At 39.5% G+C, this 22,617-nt stretch overlaps 1 protein-coding gene across 1 annotated transcript in view; it reads right to left on the minus strand.

Annotated features, from left to right (window-relative positions):
- Positions 1-22,617, minus strand: part of nhsl2 (NHS-like 2) — a 153,084-nt gene that overhangs the window by 20,571 nt on the left and 109,896 nt on the right. The window contains 2 exon segments of the mRNA XM_042512606.1: positions 1,520-1,769; positions 5,392-5,534. Coding sequence (XP_042368540.1) covers positions 1,520-1,769; positions 5,392-5,534 — 393 coding nt within the window.

Below are 22,617 nucleotides of genomic sequence, written 5' to 3' on the forward strand. Positions count from 1 at the left end.
TCAAAAAGTATTAAAAGTTCTTATTTTGCCCAACCAGCAGTCCAAAAATATTCAATGTACAATGATATACCAGAATTACCACCTTGCGGTATATGCCTCCATGAACCAGTTGAGTTGCATTTAACAGTTTACGTCGATGTCTGTGAAAACATGGATGCTTCTTCCTGGCAGCACAGAAGACAATCAGCACAGTTTCAAGGTGGATACCCTAGATTAGTCACAAATTCAATGTCTGATCTGATCATAATCGAGGTACGATGTTGAGTAATGGCCAGAATGATGTTTTTGCTGAGCATTATAATGTCACAGCAAAACTGAGCTTTGACCTTTTGAATATAAAATGTCATTACTTCATTTTTTTTTAATCCTATTTGGTACTTGTGCGAAATTGTCATAAATAGCATATGTTTCTTGAGTTATGGCCAAAAATATGTTTCCTGAAGTCACAATGACCTTGAACTTCAACCACTAAATTTTAATCTGTTCATTCTTGGGTCCAAGTGGATGTTCATGCCAAAATTGAGGAAATTTCCTCAAGGCCTTCTTGAGATATCATGTCCACGAGAACAACCTCGATCTTGACCTATTACCATCAAAATCTATTACCATGTGTCCTGGAGATATACCGTTCAGAAAAATGGGACAGACGGACAGCCCAAAAACACAATGCCTCCAACCACAGCTGTCATCCATGTGGTGGCATAAAAACAGAGAAAAACAGCAGGCTCTCAAATTTGAGAAGCAGAACCAGTGCATGTGTGACCCTATTGCTTGATAAAAGACTCAAAAACTCATTCCTATACCCAAATATATTTGCCAATCAATTAATCAACCAATCAATCAATTCAGCACCACCTTGGTATATCATCAACAACAGCTTGAGCATACTGCATAAGCATCTTGCACTTTGATTGGATAATCAAAGTGCCAGTCGCCTGTGTTTACATGGACCCATTTAAATACAGCAAACTCCTCCACCACTTTGATGGCTCAGGATCAGTCTGGTCCAGGTGATGAAACATTCATGAATTCCTCGAGATACTGTAGCTGTGCCAATCCAAAGACTTCTAAGGCAAGAACTTTGAAATTTATGCTGTCTATACTTATTTTGTTCCGCATTTTTCATGCAGCGCTACCTCAATAACTTTGTTTCCTTGAAAACATCCTGGAGGCTCAGTTGGTTAAGATGGATTTAGATGGAATTCCTTGCATACGTTAACTTTACAGTGATCTTTACAAAAACGGCAACAACAACAAAAAAAACATCTCCTTAAAAAGGCAACTTTATATCAGCAACTTCTGAATTTGCATTTAATCACAAATAGAGGTTATGTCCTCAATGCTCTCCTTTAGCAAGTTCATGTGTACCTTTTATGAGATCAAGCAATTATTTTGTGAGGGTAATGAATTTAACTTTAAATCTAACTTCAACACAGTATGTGCAGCAATAAAAAGCATTCTCAATAAAGTACCCCGTTATTCAAATTGTGACCCCCCCCCCCCTTTTGCTTTATCGTACCTGTGGTGTCGAGCGGTATGAAGTGCCCCGGTGTGCGTCTCCCGAGCTGCCAGCGTGGTTTGTCTGCGACGGGCGGTCCGATAGTAGCAGAAGTGGCGGTGCTGCTGCTGCTGTTGTTACTACTCCAACCCAGCGGGGGGCGATCTGAGCCGCAGGGTGAGGGGGATGGGGAGGGAGACGGGTCAGTCACGGACCTCAGTCCAAACACTGAGGAGGTGGTTTCATCGTCGTAGAGCTGTTTGGACGCCGGCTAGAAGAAGAGGAACCAGAGTGTGAGGTGTGAGCAATCTTTTTTCAGACAGGCTCAAACCTGTGTGAAAAACTGATTCTTTTGCATCAAGGTTTAAATTCAACGTAGAATTAAAACAGGATATGGTGATCGTGTGTGCAATAAGACGCCTTTTTACATGTCCAGCAGTTAAAGAGCAACATATGCAATCAAGAAAGGTGGTGCCCATTTCACATATTTCTGTGACTGTGTTGGTTCAATAGCTAGAAGCTAACTTGGTTGCTTATTCTGAAAGATGCTTAAACACCCCACAGATTTGGGTGATATTTCTCTGTTGGTTTATCACTACATGGACAGACAACCCCTTTTACATTACATGTAGTTCATTTTTCTCTTTATTTCTCTTTCCTCTATCAACATATTAATTAGTGCAGCTTTAAAAAAAAAGTAGCCTAGCTTTGACAAGTGAGCATAAATTGTTCCAATGCAGAAAATTGCATTGTTTCTTCATGTATTCACACAATGTCAGTCACTCAATGAGATTAAGGGCCCAGCCTGGTTATGGCTTCAAACAAAACCTGTGTCTTCTAAAATGCTGCAGTCAATTCCTAAAAACACAAATAATTTCCACTATTGTCTTCTTGCTCCTAAATAGTATTGTACAACAGATGTGCAATATTCTAAAGAGAGAAAAAAGGACATATTTATTCTAAAATCCAATTTTTATGCATGTCAATCATCTTGATGCAGCCATGTTTCTAATTTGATTTCCTCTCAGTGATACCTCAGATTAAATTGTCTCAGAATTTGTTATATGTCGTATCATACTTTAAACTTCATCGAAAGTTGTTTTTTCTTTTTCATGCCCGAGCTATCCAAAAATTAGACAATAGGGTGTTTTTCTCCTCTTTGAATTGGCTCAAACACAAAAAAGCAAATAAACTCTAAATTCAGTTAAAGGAAAAATCAATTCAACTGTGCAGGCGAGACAGCCTGGCGGAGGTCATCTACTTGTCTACTTGCACCAAAATAAAAAGTTTTGTCCTTTTCAAGCTGTTTCAATGCCAGTGGGAGGAAGGGACAATAAAGTAGATAAGAAGTGAGGAGAAGAAGAAAAAGAGATTAAAAGAGAAAAAAACATCTAATATTCACCTATCCTGTAGTTAGAGGAGAGAAATGTTGTAAAAGAAAGAAAACAGTGAGAAATGTGAGTTGCATTGCTTGAAAATGATGATTTACATTTTTATAGCTGTTGCAGGAAACATGGTAAATCAGTAAAAGAGCTGAGGAGGAAAGGAACAAACATGGGAGCTATCTGTTTAGATCTGATTAGCCGGCAGGGACAAGTAGCAGACACACTGTTGGTTCGGTCCCTTGTGTCAACAGTAAAGTGTAATCCCAGCTGGGAGGGAACTGTCACCTGTCTGGTATTATATCTAAGGCATCAACCATCGCTGCCAAAGAGCCCTTAAGCAAAGCACTGAAACCCAAACTGCTCCGTAGCTGCTGCAGTGCAGGAAACACTCCAGTCTATCCTCTCTGATGAAATGCATGTGAGAAATCATGTGTGTGTACTGTAGGAATTTAAATCCAAGTTTTCTCATCAGAATCTGCCAAAAGTCTAATTGAAATTAGCCCAAACAGAGAGAGAGACATTAACTTAACAGAGCTGTTTAACAGCTTGCTGAAGGAACAGAGCGTCAATATGCAGGAAGTGTGCAACCATCTTGCAGTAAAATCACTGTGGGAGTCCATCAAGCTGCCGTAATGACACAGTTTGGGGAAATAGCCTGAGAACTATTAGCGGCAAAGGCAGAGGAGGAAGGAATAGAAATAAGAGCTCACTGCAGAGTCTGTTTCATCCGTGTGTTCAGTTTTGATCCTTTGTAGAGACAAAACAATGAAATGACTATTGTTAAAGGGACAGATATTCTCATAGCACAGATATATTTTCATAGAACGGGTCGTATTATGTCCTACGAAAAAGCATGTGCAACAGTTTGTGTGATATCGTACACATTAGCGCCCCATGGATGACATTACGTCCTTAACGTACAGTCACATCATTTTAATTAAAAATAAAATTAATCTGCAGTTACAGAGAATAGGTAACTAAGATAATATATTTTACAAAGAAAGGTAATTCAGGAAATACAACTCTCATTATATTGAGCAGCACATTTCCATAGTTAACATGCCCGTCAGTAACACACTTGATTAGGGCGGCTCTTTTATTCCAGCAGGTGCAGAAGGCCGAGCCAACACATAAAGTCAGATGTCCGAGGATTAAAACGCTTAAACAATAAATTAAATTATCATTGTTATAATCTCAACAGATTTATCATCCAACACTAACGATGTGACCGACATGTTTTATTTCCCAAAACCAAACAGGCAAATAAAATTAAGACAAAGTATTACCTGCAAATCAGCTTTTTTTGCAGGTCAACCACCACATAACCAGCCTAATGCAGGGCTCTGATTCAGATTCTTCAGTTATATTAAAACCACACTATCAAAATACTCCATGACAAAAAAGTAATGTATTATCAGCTTAATTAAAGTAATTAAAGTGAAAGTATTATCAGATGACTGTACTTAAAAGTATTTAAAGCAAAAGCACTAATTATGCAGTAAAATGTTGCCTGTCAGTATTATGTATGATGCACTTTGTTGTATTTTACTGCTGTAGATGTTTAAGGTTGTGCTCATTTTAACTCCTTCATATGCTGTCTGATAGTTTAATCTACAGCATGGCATCATATTCCATAAGATAGTCATATGTCAGTAGTGTGACTCTCCTGTAAATGGACTACAGTTCTATAAATGGACTGCATTTATGCATTTATACAGTGCTTTTCTAGTTTTTGCGACCATTTAGAGCTTTTTACAACCCAAGCACCATTAACGCACACATTCATGGTGACCGAGGCTACCGTACCTGCTCACCAGATGAACACTGATATGCACTCACATAATGATGGCATAACAGTCGTCTACCATCCTCCCAGTTGGTAGATGACTGATCTGCCTACTTGGTGACGATGCATTTACCAGCTGAACCAAAAGGACCTTTAACAGTTTTTAGGGAAGAAGCGATGGATTTATATTCTCCCACTTGGACAAAAATAATTTAGAAGTCGGCACTCCACTCTCCTTTAAAATGAGGTGGGTAACATACAGTAAATGTCTGATGTCTGGTTCACTAAACAAAGAAAAGAAAGCGTGGAATAAGTTCAGAAAGAAACTGTAGTGCAAAAATAAAGCACGGAGGAGGAAGAGAACAAGGACAGAAAGGGCAGAAGGAACAGGACTGAGTGAGTTAGCGTGAGTTTAGTGGGAATGTGAAAGCTGCTCTCTGGCTGTTTGAGGAGAAAAGTGAAAAAGTTAAGTGAGGTGGACACAGTTTGGTTTCCGACTGTGTGTGTTTAGCTGTAAAGTGTCAGATGGTTTCCAGACTCCAGGAGGTGGACAAGTGTGTGTTTTTGCTTTTGAAAAAGGATGAAAAAAAATAAGAAAAGTGGGAATTATTAAATGTGTGGCTTCAAATAGATGAAATGTGTTTGTTTACCAGACAGATGACATTTTGTGTGAGGGACCGTGATGCTCAAATAAGCATCATCGCGTGCGTGTGTGTGTTTACCAGGAAGATGAAGTCAGGCCTCTTGTTGTTGAGGGAGATGGGCGAGCGGCTGAGCGAGGTGGACGTGTCGTCGGAGCTCTGCGAGGACGGATGCCGGAAAGTCTGACCGGTCAGCTTGGTATCATACAACTGCTCCTCAAAGTCTGCACACACGCAAACACAAGGAGAGCATGCAAGTTAGCATCAGCTTTTTGCAGCACAGAACATTATACACACATGCACACAAGGATTAAAGTGCACTGACACACACACACACATAAGCCAGATATCCTATTTGCATGGCCTAGAGCAGAGATCTAGTACGACCACTGCTTTGAATCACCCTGCAGTTTCCCTCCTGTGACTCCTGCTGCAACTTCTGCCGAGGAACCTTAAAGGACTCCTTAAGTTTGTTTTTAATCCTCTCCGGAGTCGCAGGGCTTTCATTCATTCCTTCTCTGCAGCTCTGTCTTATTTCAGTCTTCTGTCTCTCCTCGTCTTGGACTTCTCTCACTCTTCCTTTCGATATCTGACTGTTTCTCTCCCTCTCTGGCAGCTTAGGCGACTCTCCCTCAGGCCATTGTAAACAGATTCCTAACCCCCACCTCCCCCCCCTTTCTTCCCCTGCGCACCCACGCACACACACACACACACACACACACACACACACACATCCCCCCTCACTACCCCTCAGCCAATCCTTTACCCCAAAACACACTCCCGACCCACTCCCCACTCATCCCTAAAGCCGTCTAGCTCTCTCTCTCTCTCTCTCTCTCTCTCTCTCTCTCTCTCTCACACACACACACACACACACACACACTCCCGCTGACAGCTTCAGTGCTTCAGTGGAACAGCAGCGTCAGTGAGGTACAGAGGTTTGGGTTGAACTTGCTTTCTGGGACAATATGGATTCCTTGCTAGTGGCGTATGGTTGCCTAGTGACACAAGGGGTCGGGTGACAATGAACACCCACCTACAAGCAGCTAATAGTAACTTCTGTGTATTGATATATTGTAGTCATGCAGTCATGAGAGGAATATTTAACAGCAGCAGAAAACAAAAATTAAAAGTGTGGTATTTAGCATTCGAGCATCAATCGAGATGTAAATAACACTAAAATAAACTAACATGTTGAGCCCAACTGCTTTATGGCACAGAATAGGAGAAACATACCGTGAAAGACAAGAGAAAAAGGAACTGAAAAGAGACAATTTAACTTTACTGAAGTTACTGATACTAACTGCAGAAAACTAAGTCTATCAGTTTATTTTGATTATGATTATTTGGTCAAATAAATAACAGTATAATGATGATAATCAGAAGTCAGTGGGCAGCAATGTTGGTAATTGTTGAAGTAATGTAAAAATGCCAATTACAGATTCAAATCATGGTTTGGTCTTTGATAATAAATGTATCATTTTGGGGATTTGGATGGTTGTCTGAGCAATACAACCAAATGAAACACATCACATTGGTCTTAATGAAATTGGGGTGGACTTTTGACACATTTTGACATTTTATAGACTTCAACAATTTTCTATACTACTTAGTACTGGGTTTTTTCGGTCGATACCTAATAGATATTGAGTACCAATAACCGGCCATAATGCTGATGCTGCTCTGAGTAAACAGGCAACAATTTGCCACAAAAACATTATTCAGTCACCTTTTTTCAATGTTAAGGTTTGTTCTGCTGCCAAAAACGTACATTAATACCGCTTTAAAACAATAAAAGTAATTTTATTACAAAATGTAAAATAGTATAAAACATCCTGATTTTTTTCAGTCTTATTGGTCATTGCAAAATTAAACAGGACCCGCCAAATTATGTCCCTGCAGTATCCATATGGCAAAGCACTAGAATTTACAGGGTGATGGAATCTGCTTTAAAACTCTGTCTACTGTAATGGCCTCCAGACTCTGCTGCTCAGCCTTCATGCCTGCTAAACTCATTCAAAAATGTTGGTAGTTTACAGAAAGTTTGGCAGGTGTCAGATTTAAGCGAGTGCAGGCAACGTGGGAGTGTTTTTTTGGAGTTTTGAATACAGAGTCATGAATACAAATTAATATACAGCAGCAGCACCACAAAATACAAAAAGATAATGATGTGTTTTTATATGAGGGCAGGCAGTCCACCCACCCACAGATTTTGCTCAGTTTTTAATGGCATTTGGGATCATTGCTGTTGACATCTTCCCTCTGCTAAACTATAAAGTGCCAGCAGCAGGGAAACGTCTATAGGAACTCACCCATTCTAAGTGTAATTACGCCTCGAAACTTCAGAGGAAACACAGGACAGCCTCTGCACATACCAAAACTTTCACAACCTTCAGCATGGATTAAGATGATGTGCATGTCAGTTGTCATTTTCAGCAGCCACTCTGCATTTTAGAGGTTATTCTGTTGAGTTTAAAAGGCTTTTATAAACCTTCCACTGTGAGTAAAACATGATAATAAAAAACTGGAGCAAAAAGGTTTTCACAAGATGAGGATTACTTGTTGTAGGCTGCTCCTTCTTTTGTATCCCAAGGGTGACACTGAAAACAATTTTCTACCACATGTTGACGGTTAAGTTTTACTCTCTTATGCTTAATGTGGAAAATACAAACAGCAAGTGAGAGAAAATGAGAGACAGAAAAAGACGGCAGAAAGGAAAGACAATATTCGAAAAACACACAAGCTGCTTGGGTGGCCGAGACACTGAAGAAGCTCTGATGGTCTGGAGGCAAATTCTCTTAAATTTAAGTTTTTGGGAACATTCGTGCCTGAGGCTAGCATTCCTGTGCAAATTCTGACCAATTTAATTTGGTTGGAATAAATGCTCCCAAGCGAAATAAGACTTTTTCATTAATTCCAATGAGCGTCATGCAGGTCCCTGCTAACTCCCAAACCGTTCGGATCACACTGCTACAATATGACCCCGATGAGCTGCTGTGCTGTGGCTAATGGCCCAATCTATAGTCACCGTTTGGTTTGTCCATTCTGTGCTACTTTAGGAGGACCTATTTCTGCCAATATAAATCCTACACATTGAAGATTTAAGTGGTTAAAAATATATATATTAAGTTAGTCTTTTTTAGTTTAATGGATTATTATATAAACTCTTCATCAATGACTTATTAGCATCTCTGGAGACTCACCAACTTTTGCTGCTTATTTATTGAAGAGTGACAAATTATCTTTAATGGATGACTTCTTTAATATTTATAGCTGCAGAATTGATGTTTTAGAAAGAGATAAACTATTGACCTTTTTTTGAAGGAATAGTTTGACATTTTATACCCTTTTCTGCCTTGATTTTTAACTGCACTAACCGCATCTTATTTTATATCAGTTTACTAATGCTTAGAGATCACAAATAAGTGATCTTTAAGCATCAGTAAATAACTAATTAACCATTAACAAAGCCATTAGTTAAAGCTTTAGCTTTTTAAAGGATGACTTCAAGTGATAGCCATCCAATGGTTATGGATTTCTTTTTCTAGATCACAGCCTAACATAAAATAATGCACACAATAATATTACTGTAAACCAGTTATAGTGTTTAATTTACAAATCCACCCCCCAGTAATAATTAGAAGAAGAAATTTCTCTTTATGAAACCAAACCAAACTGATTGCAATTAAAGTTTGTGCATAATATTAATGATGACATGATAAACTGAGAACTTTGCTTATTCACTGCATTTGCCGATTCCTCAGGAAGCTATTAGACGTTTCACTTTGTAAGCGCTTGCTTTAAGAAAACACGTCCCTGGCTATTTGTATTCATAGCAGCATATTACACACCCAGTGTTCGTGATAGAGAACTGTCTATTTTGCAGTGTTAAAAATAATTGATTAAAAACTGCACTGAGTGCTGCATGCGAAAACAGCAGGATCAGCCAGTTGGTAAGCAGCAAGCAAAAGCCAAAACTCGTCTCATCCAGACTGCAGCAGCCCAAAGAAGTGAGGCGTCAGCAAGAGTCCGGAGACATGGGGGGTAAACAGACTGAAGAGAAGTGTGAGGAGGAGGTGGAAGAAGTGAAGGAGAAGCAGATGAAGATGACACAAAGGGGGGTGAAGAAGAGGAGCAAGTATCGGGAGAAATAGGGTGAAGAAGCAAAGGAAGAAAAAGTATGACGCAGGGATGTGAAATACAGTAAAAACAGAAATCAGGATGTGAACTTGGATAAAAAAAATACAGGTGGGGGAAAATTTCAGGAATGAAGAGGTTAGTTTGAGGTCAGAGAAGGTAAATAAAAAAGAGAAATAAACAGAATAGCAATAAGTAGAGGGGGGTAACAGTAAGACGATGCAGCAATTGATTTGGAAATGCCAGAGGAAGAAGTATACAACATAAAAAGGAGAAGCAGAGAAAAGGCATGTAGGCGGAGAAAAAGAAGAAGTCTGGGACTAAAATAAGGTGGAGATGAGACAGTTGAGGACAAAATATTGGAGAAAGGCAACAGAAGTATCAGAAGGTTAAGATGAGAAAGTAGATGTAGAAAAAGAGGAGGCTGGAGGAGGCCAGTGCCAGTGAGGCCCAATCTGTCGACTAGCACTAACAGGGTAGGAGATGCTGGCAGAGTTGCCTCTGGAACAAAACACTGGTGATTCAAATATATAAAAAGGATCAAACGAGCTTCTGATCAATCTCACACCAGAAGCTTTTTATCTTCCTGCAGAGTAAGTGGTGAGTTAGCAGCCACAGACAACTTAAAGTATCTTTTTTTCATATCTTGATGTATTTCAACAGATGAAAAAGCTTTAAAGGTCAGTGATGCCATTTGTTGTGTGAATATCCTCCTCCAGCAAAACCTGCTTTAAAGCCCTGACTAACTATTTAAAGGGATAGTTCAACTTTTTGGTGATGATTATTCACTTTCTTGCCAAGTGAATGCTAAACCACCCTCATGTTTGTACGTTCAGTGACAGAGTTGGAGCCAGGAGGCGATTAGCTTAAACTGGAAGCAAAGGGAGACTAATAGCCCGCATCTCTCCAATACTCAAATATATACGCCTACAAGCAGCCTTAAAGCTTGCTAATTAAAGTACTTCACTGCTAGAAAGATGATTTTCATAAAATTGTGCGGTCTGTGCAGCAGAAAAACACAAATACCTTTCAGGAAACAGAGTAATGGGGCTATGACGATAGCTTTAACTGAAGAGGCAGAAAACCTACAACTACCAGAATGCAATGCGCTGCACCAGATCAATAAAAGCACTCGGTGGTGGGTCAGGGATATGTAAGCCATTTTTCCACAGGAAACAATACTGTGGCTGGCTGGTAACAAACAATCTTACATTATAGCTAAACAGTAAATTAAATACACATCATATAAACTTGGTTGAAAACCAGCAACATATGTCTTTAACATATGTCTTAAATGTTTAATCAGTACATAAAACATGAATTTGTAGTCGAACAAGGAGTTAAAACCTGCTACCATTATGCATTTAAAGCCTATTTTCCAAAGTGTCAAACCATTCTTTTGCAGAGGTACATAAAAACATTAATTTAAGAAATACATGCACCAACCAGGAGATTATATTATATATTAAAATAACCAAAAGTATATAAGTCAAATTGGCTATTTTCTCAACAGCCACAAAGATTGACATGCTGTTTACACAATAATGCATGGTTACCTATGCTGCTTATTGAGTACTTTTAGTTCTAAACTATAAGTACATTTTGCTGATAGCCAAAGTTTTCTTAATTGACATTTTGAAGGACTTTTACTTCTAATCAAGTACTTGTACATTCTTGCATGACAACTTTTACTCACATTAGGACCTGGATCATTGCACTGCTGCCAAGTTACTCACTCAGACCCCTGCAGAATCATCCTGGTAGTCGACTAAACAACATGTGGTTCTCCAGTTAAAGTTAAAAGTTTAAAAACACAGGCTGTGGAAGTGTGCACTCATCAGCGAGAAGGTGATTTCCTAAAGCAGCAGGGTTAAAATGGAAGGAGAGGGGAAGTAAACAGTTGTAGATCCATGCTTCAGATAGCAGCCACTGAGTGCATGACTGCAGGGTACTGTGGTGGGAAAATGAGGGAGGGGGAGGAGGGATGCTATTGGTGTGCGGGGTGTAAAGGTATGCCAGTCACTCCCACTAATGCGCGCACACACACACACACACACACACAGCAGTTAAGCACGGCCTACCCCACCCCCTTCCTCTGTCCAGACAAGCGGGCCAAGCACTCATGCATCACTAACCTGTATATTGTGTGTGTTTGTGCGTAGGTGTGTATCTCTAATTTAGGTGTTTGTGTGAATGTGCTGTCAGTGCAAAAACGTGTGTGTGCGTGTGTGAGCTCGGGTTGCACCCCAAAATGCGTTCACATACGGACATGTCTGTGAATAAATGTAATTTTACAGCTCATGTCTATGTGCATGAATCTGCATCTTTGTGTGTTTGTGTGTACAGTGCGCCCATTCACAGATAAACCCAACCATCCTTGACAATATGCGCCCCGGTCGTGTCAAATTTGGGTCACCCTTTCTTCTCCCCTCCATGAAGACGAAGGGGGGAAGACAGAAATTAACAATACCCCTCTTTCACCGCAGCCAGAGCGTTTGTTTGTCTGTGTACACTACGTGCACTCCACCGCGGATGCATGTGTGTGCTCAAGTGCACCCATGTCATGTCTTCGTCCTTGTGATTTAACGTGCACAATTGATCAATCCATTACAGGGAAAAACGGGGCTAGTGTTTGAAAGGACGTGTGCATCATGAAAGCGGATGGTTGTGACCCAGAGGGGCAGAATTGTCGGTTAGCGGCCTACTTTGTGTTGGTCATGAGGAACCGCAAGAAGACCTCTGATCTAATTATATGGCTCTCTTCATCGGCAGAAATTTTTAGCTCTAATTCTTGTCAGTTATCCAAGAAATATTTGTGGATGACTACCTGATGCATTTTACGGTAAAATGCATAGAGTGAAGACAGCCTCTGAGAGGCCAGATGCTCCTGTAGTTGGTTCTTTGGTTCAAACGCAGGTCAGTAAGCAGAATTTTTGTTTTATTCATAAAGACCCAAAGTCTTTCACTTACAGTCAGCTCGCATCTGCTCAGTTTCATCTGGTTCAGCTGTTATCCAACCCCCCCGGATGTTGTGATCTGCAAACCAAATTTAACCAATCCCTGTGAATTCAATCAATCAATTTATCCATCACATGATTTCAGTAATATAAAAAATGTGTAAAGAATTCTGCACAACCTTGGAATTTTGTCTAATCGCTGCCACTTTTCTGCAAATTTGACAAAAAGTAGTTTCCTGTGAGTTCCACCAATTATAGCTGTCTGCCACATCACGTCACCAAACTCATTTTCTTGTATGTGGTTTTGAAGTTGATATGTGCGGCAAAATGTCTCACATTTATACATTTACAAAATAACTGCTTAAGACCATACAAGGTAATAAGCCTCACAGAAATACAGGACTTTCACCCAGGAGAGCAAGATTTCTCTCCCATGTGAAACCAAAAGTCAGCAATGACTTATTTTAACCAGACAGCTGTTTTAACTGACATACCATGATATATTTTTTAACCACTTAGTTCGTGTGCCTCAACCTAATGAAATGTAACGAAACTTTCATAGTATATGCAAACAGCTATTTAATGGTTCAATAATGCCAACCGTTTCACAATGTCTGATATGCAAAAGAACACTTAATGGGCTAATAATGGCCTTCATACCTAATAAAGGTGTGGCAGGCCCCATTGTGACCCATGTCTATGAGGCACTTAACAGCCATTTAATGGGCTGATAACATTTGAATTGGGTGCCAGTATAGGGATTTTGGCAGCAGCGGTTCTTTTTTTCATTCAGCTCTCCAAGCTGGAGAATTAAAGGCATCTCTTTGTAGCCGCAAAACCGTTACATCTTGACATCATTCCATAATTAGTTTAGATAAGTAGGAGTTCATTTTCTGTATTTTTCCCTTATGATTTATTGCTTGCAGCCTCACCCTGCTTCTGCAACTATTATCCTCAAAAATCCTGTCCTATCTAGATCCTATATTACTTTTACTCCTGATGCTATTTCAATCCCAAGTAATTACTTCCCATGTCACAGTCTCCATCACCTACACTGCTCTGACTCCAGTACGTGAGAAGAGTACGGAAGAGCAGCCCTACAGCTGTGTTTCATTAGATGTATATATATATATGTATATATATATATCTTGAGCAAATTAAAGGCATTATGACCTTGTGTTTAAAGTAATTCTGCATATAAAACAACGGTCGGATCCACTTCTGACACCTGGTTTTCTTTTCCTAAAACAAACCGTGCAGTGAGGCTGCACTGCTGTCTTCACTACCATAGAAATCAGGCATCCTATGGAATCCAAGGTCCTGCGATTTGATTTAAGCTGCTTTTTTAAAAATAATCTCAGGTGGCTAAGATCATTTGGTCCAATCTAGCCCAAATCCTACATGCCCAGATGCCAGTCCAAATATGGCCAAATGGAGCAGATTCTCAGCCCATATTGTTCCAAGTCTGAACCCGCAAATCCTAGCTGGTCTGGCAACCATAGATGGGCTAGAACCATCTCACAGTTTCTGCTTCAGCACTAGAGCTTAGTCGAATGCATTGCCCCTGACAACTCATTCAGATGGAAAACTGCATTGTGTGAGAAAAAACAAACAAACAAGGGGCTGCAGTGGTGGGTGTGTGTGTGTGTGTGTGTGTGTGTGTGTGTGTGTGTGTGTGTGTGTGTGTGTGTGTGTGTGTGTGTGTGTTGCTTCAGGTACTGGTGAGTTGATGAAATACAATCCAGGAAGTGCAGTTGGAGTAACAGATCAATGTGTTTGACAGCTTATTAGGCGCCAAAAACACCCCACAGAGGTTTATTATACCATGAGACATGTGTGACCTCTTTCACATTTCAAAGTAAGCTATATGGGATTTGTGCTTGCACATATTTGATCTACAAATGTAGTTACATTCCCCCCTTATACCCAGAGGCAGGCTGCTCTCATAAACTGTTTTCCTACGACAAGTAATGTACCCAAATTCATACATATCCTGCGTAATCATGAGCCTGTAATTTGAGCATAATTAACGTATTTTGGAAGGCTGCGATTACATGACAAACGCGCTGACAGAAGTAAACAAGGAAGCTCTCCTGAGCGGTCCAGTAAGTAGGCAGGTTGGAGTTGTGGATCGCTCACAAAACACAAGACTTTGCCCAAGCAGACTGTTCAGAACCGTATGAACTTTGAGTAACTTTACGTCCTCACCATGTTTCTTTTAATAACTCTACCACGGTAACTTAACTTACAAACTTACTTACTTACTTTGCCTAAACCGAACCTCTGTAACTTCATTTTAATTCCGTAGGATGAGTTGAATAAGGGAGTAAAATAAAACCAGGGAAAAAAGGAGCAGGACAATGTAGGTGTGCGTATAAACAAAGGTTAGAAATAAAGACATACAAAAAGTCTTCAAAACATTAACAAAATACGACTTTCTTTAAGGAAATCACAAAATACAGTGATTCTAAATCAAACAGGTCACTTACTTCAACAAAAGAGATCAACTTAAGTATCGCCAAACTGTAACAGGCACACAGCAGTAAAGCTGCCAAAGTGGTCCGCTGGTATAACTGTTTGTTTCCTCAGGTCTTAACTACCAAATCCATGATGAACAAATTAGCCGCAAAACCACTCTCGTCAAGGAAAACAGGTGGAGGGGCAGAAGGGAGAAGCTCATGGGACGACGGAAAAGAAGGGCACAGTCACCCTTCAGCATTTCTGGATGATGTCACAAAAGTTAATCTTGGTCAAGCGTCTTGTAGGTGCCAGATTATTATCTTTATTATTATTATTATAATACCTTATTTTATCAAGTCAGGTGATTGGGTCACATGATATTGGAATATGGATATCACCGCTGTCAGTCAGTCAGTCAGTTTTGTGAATGAATGGAGGAGAGGATGGTGACAGGGAAAGCCCTAATTTTTTACTGACAACATTTTGCTTCGTTATATTTTGTCACTGTCTTTGATTGCTGATTTTTTTACGTTTTTGGACACCTGTGTACGGCCGTGGAACTTGTCTTGGGGTATTTCTGATGCAACTCTTTTCTACAATACACTTAAAAACACAGTCATCTGAGTAGTCTCACTCATTCGGCGGCTAACTTTTGAAAGTGATGTCTTCTGCCTAAGCCAACTGTATTAGCATCCCCTCTGCATCATAACAGTGGCTTGTTTGGCTACCCTGAAAATTGTTCTGTCTTCAGGTTAACCAATAAATCTGTTTCAAACATGCTTAGAACAATCCTAAAGTTTTCACCACAATATGCTATTACTCTCTGCCACTGTACAACCTCTGAGTGCTTTGCTCAAAGACACACTGACCCCACTTGCCACTCTTTTGCTTCACATCATGATCCCTCTTTTCAAAGCTTTAAACTTATCCAAAGTGTTTTTTTGTCATGAGTCTGCTCCTCTTACCTTCAGGCTACTGTCACCTCAGCCCTATCAGCACCAGGTTCATCTGAGGTTTTGGCAGGTTGGCTTAAATGTCCCCCGGATCATAGCATTTAAGTGTCACACTTCAGCGTGTATTTAGAAAAAAATCTCTAAAAGAGCCCCGAGGAAAGAAACAAGACAGATGAGTTTGTCTTACTTGATTCACTGCGATGCCACTCTGACGAAAAGCTCTACAGAGAGAAAATCGGAAAAAGAGAAAGAGCCTGACTCATTTCCCGGAGAGAAGAAAAGGCAATATTTTGTGGTTCAAAAACAAACAGACTACCAGATTATAAAGGTCACTCAGTAATAAAAGTTCAAACGATCTATAAATCCTCCATTCACCGTCAAAAATACTGCTCTGGGCTGACAACAAAGACTCATTTGAGCTCTCTGTTCATGAGCCAATTTTGTCCAAAAGGGCTGAATGCCTGCTTAAATTAAATGCTGTGTTTACACAGCATTTGCATAAAGTAATTATAAAAGGCATTTACATTGGCATGTACAGTATTTCTCATGTAGAGTTGGTCAGTGAGGAATCCATTTAAACAAATATATAAAGAAACAGGTTGATAGCATGCTTGAATTACAGCACAACATGTGAAATAAAGTCAATTATTCAACAGTAAGTAATGCACTTGAGCTGAAGTCTCATTTCCAAAATAGTGACATCTTATATAAGGACTAAATGGTGCCCGCGGGATTATAAAATGGAAACAGCTTCTCCTGAATCAGCATTCTCCACTTGATCAATGCTGCACCTGTTCGGTAATGTGTATTGACCGCAGCAAAACCTTATCAGCCTGTGTAGATAACAGCAAGCATTGACTCAGACCTTCTGTGACACAATTAAAGGGCCGCTGTGACATTTTATAGTCAAGTTAGTGCGGACGGGCAAAGTTTATCAGAACGGCTGCATTGACTCAGACCCGCTGTGACACAATTAAAGGGTTACTGTGACATTTTAAATTTCGGTTATAGCACACCGCATTGTATCATCCAGTGTGAGGAAAGGTTGCAGCATCGGCACTTTATGTACTGAGGAGAGTGCTTCCACATAACATAAGATATGGGGAGATGAAATGAAGCTTACTGATGCGCAGAAAGAGAAAAGGCGGTAATAAAGGGTGCAAATGGAATTAGAAAGTGAATGGTAATGACTTTAATGATGTGACTGCTAATGCATGTGCTGCAGTCTAATTTCGGCCTTGAGTTTTAAATCAAATGAGAGCTAACACTTATCCACCTCTTAGCACTATTGATACCATTGACCTCCACTGAAAAAAAAACATTACAACCTTTAGAGTGACAAAACTTTGTTAGGAGTGCATGTTAAAGCCAGTATCACTGCATCTACATAAAATAAAAAAAACTCTCAAAAAAGAGGGACTGGACTCAACCTGATCTTACAGTCCACTATATGGCCCAAAGTTGTGATAAGTATTCATTGATGGCTTTTATTCATGTCGAAATTGTAACGATTTAAATGAAAAAATATTGACAACAAAAATTATGGTATTCATTATGACCTGATGAGGAAATACAAGATGAAAATCTTTGCTCTGTTTGGGCTGACGACCTAAGTTTGATCACATTGGCCATCTCAAAGCAATGGTCATTTTTCTTTTAACCCAGTCGTGTCAGGGAGTAGCCTGCTTTGCTCGTTGAACATTTTGTGAAATTTTATGAAACAAAGTTGGTTTATGGTAGACACTCGCTTCATGATTTCTTACAACTCATAAACAAACACTCATTCATTTGGCAAACATTAAACATAATTCCATATTCATTTCAGCTCCATGTTAAGTGTAACACAACGCTGATTTCAGTGGAAGACATAAGTAATATTAAAAACCCAGAGTGAAGGATGTGATAGCATCTAGCAGTAAAGTTGCAAAATGGAAACTTACTAGATGACACTAAATCATACACACTGAACTTTTAATGTAAGGTAGCAGTAATATAACCACCTTATGACATTAATTTTTATATAATATGAAAGAAGTACAGTAAATCATAAACACATTCTCAGCTTAGATGACTTCATAGGTAGTTTAAGGTATGCTTTCTCATTGTTGAAATGTTTACATCTTGGAGCAATATTCTTCAGCAAAAATCTCTTACAGTATCATGAAACTGTCTGAGAAAATTTTGATTGAAACATTAACTTCATTTAGACTTAAATTAAATCCAGTGACTCAATCATGACCAAAGCAAAACAAAAGACTAAATTGTGACTTTAAACCAATGAAAATTTTCAGTATGCAACTAAAACAAAAATTAAAATTCTTGTCAAAATCAAGACTGAATGGGACCAAATCCATCAAACATCAAACAAGGCCCTCGCAGAAGGGTGAAGGTTGTAATAGCATCAGAATAACGCCAATGCTTCTGAGATGAGATGTTCAACAATCCCGTACCGCATACTTCAGGCCATGTAGTGCATCCAAAAATCCCACTACAACAAGCCTCTCCCTTTCAAACATGGCCTTTCTGCAATGGATAACACACATTCACGCATTCTTATCTCAGGCCCTCTGGCTACTGTGTGACCAGCAGCAGTTTAGATGACAGTGAAGAGCTGTTGGCTGACACTGAGAGTGTCAATGTGTGTGCACATCTCAAATCAAATGCTCTGAAGTGGATCTCAGTTGAAGCTCTCATCCTCATTTATTCAATGGGTATCTCCAGTGAAGGCATCTGACTGAACAGTGGCATTTCTATATAGTACAGGCCATATAGATACTGTAAGAATAATGAATAACAAAGTTTCTTACTTAAAAGTAACATCCCAAATATAGTCAATACAACTGTAAATCTTAAATTGGGGATACTAATGTGCATGCAAACATGCCATGTTACTGTCTGCAGTCAACGAATAGTCGACATGATTTCTGGATTCTAAAGTTTTCTCGATAGTTTCCTCACTGCTGTTTAGACCCGCCAACGTGCAAAGTTTCCTGGTGCCGCTTTGAATTAGTGGTTGACTCTTTACACGACACTTCAGAGGAAGAACTACAGTGGTAATGATCAAAACACCCTCCCATCCTTCATCTTCCCACAAACTCTCCTCTAATCTTACAAACTACCGCTTCCACAACTAGTCTATTCACCTTCTGATCAGCCAACAGGGAGCAAAATAAAATCTAACTGCTCCAACATTAAAGAGATTTCCCTTAAAAAAACAATCTATGGACTCATACAGCACTAATCCCTCTCAATCATCACTAATGACCCTCTAAAAGTATGTGGTGGTGTGTTCTTCTGCAGAGACTCTGCCCTTTCTTATTTTTTGTGCTCGAAATTTTTTTATGGGTGTTTACCCCCACAGGGCTTTATAAAAAGGTAGCAACCAGGTGCTAAAACCATAAGCAGCAAACATCTAAGAGACACAGTGCCAAAAATGAGGCAACACAATGAACGAAAGAGAATCTGGGGTTGCCTTTTACTTTTGTTTTCACTGGCAAGTGGGTCGACAAACACTAACTGACAATCCTGCAAGTCCAACCCGAAAAAAGCACAAGGCATTGCACTAAATGCTCCCAATGAACGTACATGACACTCCATTTGTCTTAATTTGTTAACACCATAAACCTGCCAATAAGGTCCTAAATCCACTTTACTCGTCTTTAGTAGAAGACTCAAATTAGCCGCTAGTCAATCACCACAGCACTAGTAAGATCTCTGTCTGGTGTGTGTTTAAACTTGACTTTAGACTTAATATAAGGATGTGACTCCAATTACTCTGACTGTACAAAAATTAAGCCAAAATATCCCGATATCTGCGCTGCCGTCTTACTTTGCTGATGTCATTTGGAGCCTGCCTGTCAAGGCAGTGACAGGGAAGCAGAGCCGTAGAATCGAGTTCCTCCCCCATGCACCCATCTGAGGAAAAAGGTAACACCTGCACACTTACTCCATGCAACACACTTTTATTTAAGACAACATTTTGATCTCGCTCAGATCTTCATCAGGTCAAAAGTTGAAGATCCAAGCAGGATCACTATTCATTGGCAGAAGTCCATTTTTTCAAAGTGTGTCTTTCATTTTCAATTTTATGTGGGCCCATATCATGATTACTAATACTCAAAATCAAGCCTTTATTTCCCATATACTGCCATACCTGCCATGCCAGCATAGCATATTAAAATATGCATGACACTACAATAAAAAACTTTAAACACTGTCCTGTCTAACATTACTTATAAAAGTTATTCTAACTGACTTTTCGGTACAAATTCACTTTTCAGCAATATGTTGCTATAAATCAAGAAAAAGACTGTCATTACAGATAGGATCTTAAGCTGTCAAATCAAACCAAAATAAAAGTGTTTTATTTGGGAAGCAGGCCAACGCCAGCTGCCAGGGGTGCTTCACTTTCAGTCTGGCACAGACTGTCTACAACTCCAAAGAAGTTCCACTTCCACAAAAAGGCCCACTTTAATTGGAAATGTCATCGGTTTAATGTTAATGGAAGAGCAACGCACTCAAAAAATAACAGACAACGCTTAAACAGCAGATTATAACTGCTTCATCAAATTAAACTAGTCATACACATCTTTTTTGTGGAATACATCCTGTGTATTCAAATAAGAGTCACAAGATTGCAGCAAAATGAAACTGCAAATTTGTGAATTTGTACAAACACACTTACATACACTAAAGAGAATGTCACTGAAATATGTGGAGTGTTGAGGAGGTGGTAAAGTATGAATATTTGAGCGTTGCTTAATGGATTGTCATAAAATTACAGAGCAAGTACGTGCAAATAGCCACTCTGGCTATAATGGATGACACGAGCTAAACTTCAAGAACAAAGTTCAGCGAAAGAATAATGTGAATATCTCACTGTTGATTAATGGAGTGCAGAAAAAAAACTACACAATGCAAATCTGGCTGCTGTAAATTTAGCCAGAAAACAGACTGACAGGTTTTCCCTCTGTCTGCAGAGGGAAAACCTTTCATAAACACGCAGGGTCGGGTGCAAAGGAGAAGCAGAGTCAGGAGGAAGGAAAGTGACGTGCAAATCTTCCTATTATCAACCTGTTTTGAATACAATATTTCTGCATTCAGTGGAGTACAATACTGAGATTTAAATATATAATACAGTACTACAAAGGAGCAGCATATGGATATTTTAATATAGCAACCAAAAAACTTTTGATGACAAAATGTGCAGATCTCATTGTGGTAAATCTTAATAGAAATAGTGAGCTGTGTTTGTGTTGCAGGCTTTTAACGGGGGCAGATAATAAGTAAAAATGTGGAGATGCTCACTATGTATTCAGACAAAACTGAAGACAAGACTAAGTTTGGTACTGCATGTGGTGAGCTTAAGTACTTAAATATAGCCTATTAGACTACTATTTATTTGTCTGACAGAGGGATGTTATTTCTGGTTAATTTTGCTTTCGATTGCCGGACACCCATCACACCAGTAACAAACTGCCCGACGAAGGAAAAAACACTGTTAATTTAGAGTTGGTGAAATTTTTATGTTGTAAATATCTTGTCCTTTTTTTTTTACATTTTCTGTTGACTTTGTTGACAGACAGCCAGCTAGCTGTGTTAACATGCAAAAAGTAGTGCCCACTGCCCACCCTCCAGACTCCACTCTTTAGCTAATGTTAGGTCTGGCTGCTCTGCGGTGTGCACAACCCATATTGGGTGGGAGCTTCGTTAACTACCAAGGCCGCTCATTTGCGATTAGCGCTGTTAGGCTTCAAAAGTCCTGAAAGTGGCGTTTATTCGTGGAGAATATCTTGCCAAACAAAATGTGTATTTATCATTAATGTTTGTTTGCCACAGAGCTATTTTTTTGCCATGATCCAAAATCTTATGGAAAAAAACCCGCAGGCTTTTTGACAGGAGAGCCAGGGTGAAGCCAATGTCTGTGTCATCCTACAGAAAAACGTCAACCCTGGGGCACTTTATAAACCAACATGCATAACAGGTCAAAACTACTTTCTGTGGTTAACTGATTAACAGTTAACAGTCAAACATTGACATATAAATTAAACCGTCAACGTTCACTTTATAAATTAGCAGTATTGATAAGAAAAGGGAATATCCTTACTTTAACCTGTTTAACAACAGTGAAAAAATCTTGAAAAGGTGTATTGAATCCTATTGCAACTCTATCCACATGTTGGGTTTACTATGGAATATTATGATGTGTAGCCTATAGATTTTTGGGGGGGGCTTAAGATTGACATTTTTGTTTTGGTTGCTACTTGCAAACCAAGGCTAATGATTGTGACAGAATAAAATAGGCTACCGCATACGGTAATAGAAGTGACAGAAAGATTATCCCGTAACAGCACTAAATGATGGAAATAACCCTTTATCCTGCAAAGAGGAGGCCAAGTGAAGAGGTATCATGTCCAAAAGTATGTGTCCAAGAGCAGTACAGAATATAGCAGAAAATGTGATTAAAAATTGTATTTTGGGGGATCCTCCCACCAGTTTCCAAATCAAACTGTGAGCCTTGAGCACAGGCCCATTTCACCAAATTAGCAACACATAAGCTGCGAGTTGCAACACGAAATCATTTCCTCTCATTCATTGTGACTTGTTTCACTAGTCAAACAAAATATCATGCTAACGACCCATGCCTGAGCCTGCAGGAGCCCTGTGGGACTCCCACATGTGCCTAAAAATTGGTGAGGGACAATTATTTGTGAAACATGGGGCTGCCATCATTATTGTAATCTGCATCGAAGCACTGCTCACAAATCGCTTTTGTGAAACAGGCCTCAAGCTCATTAGGC

Source organism: Plectropomus leopardus, chromosome 23, assembly GCF_008729295.1.
Source record: "Plectropomus leopardus isolate mb chromosome 23, YSFRI_Pleo_2.0, whole genome shotgun sequence".
NCBI classification, from domain to species: domain Eukaryota; kingdom Metazoa; phylum Chordata; class Actinopteri; order Perciformes; family Serranidae; genus Plectropomus; species Plectropomus leopardus.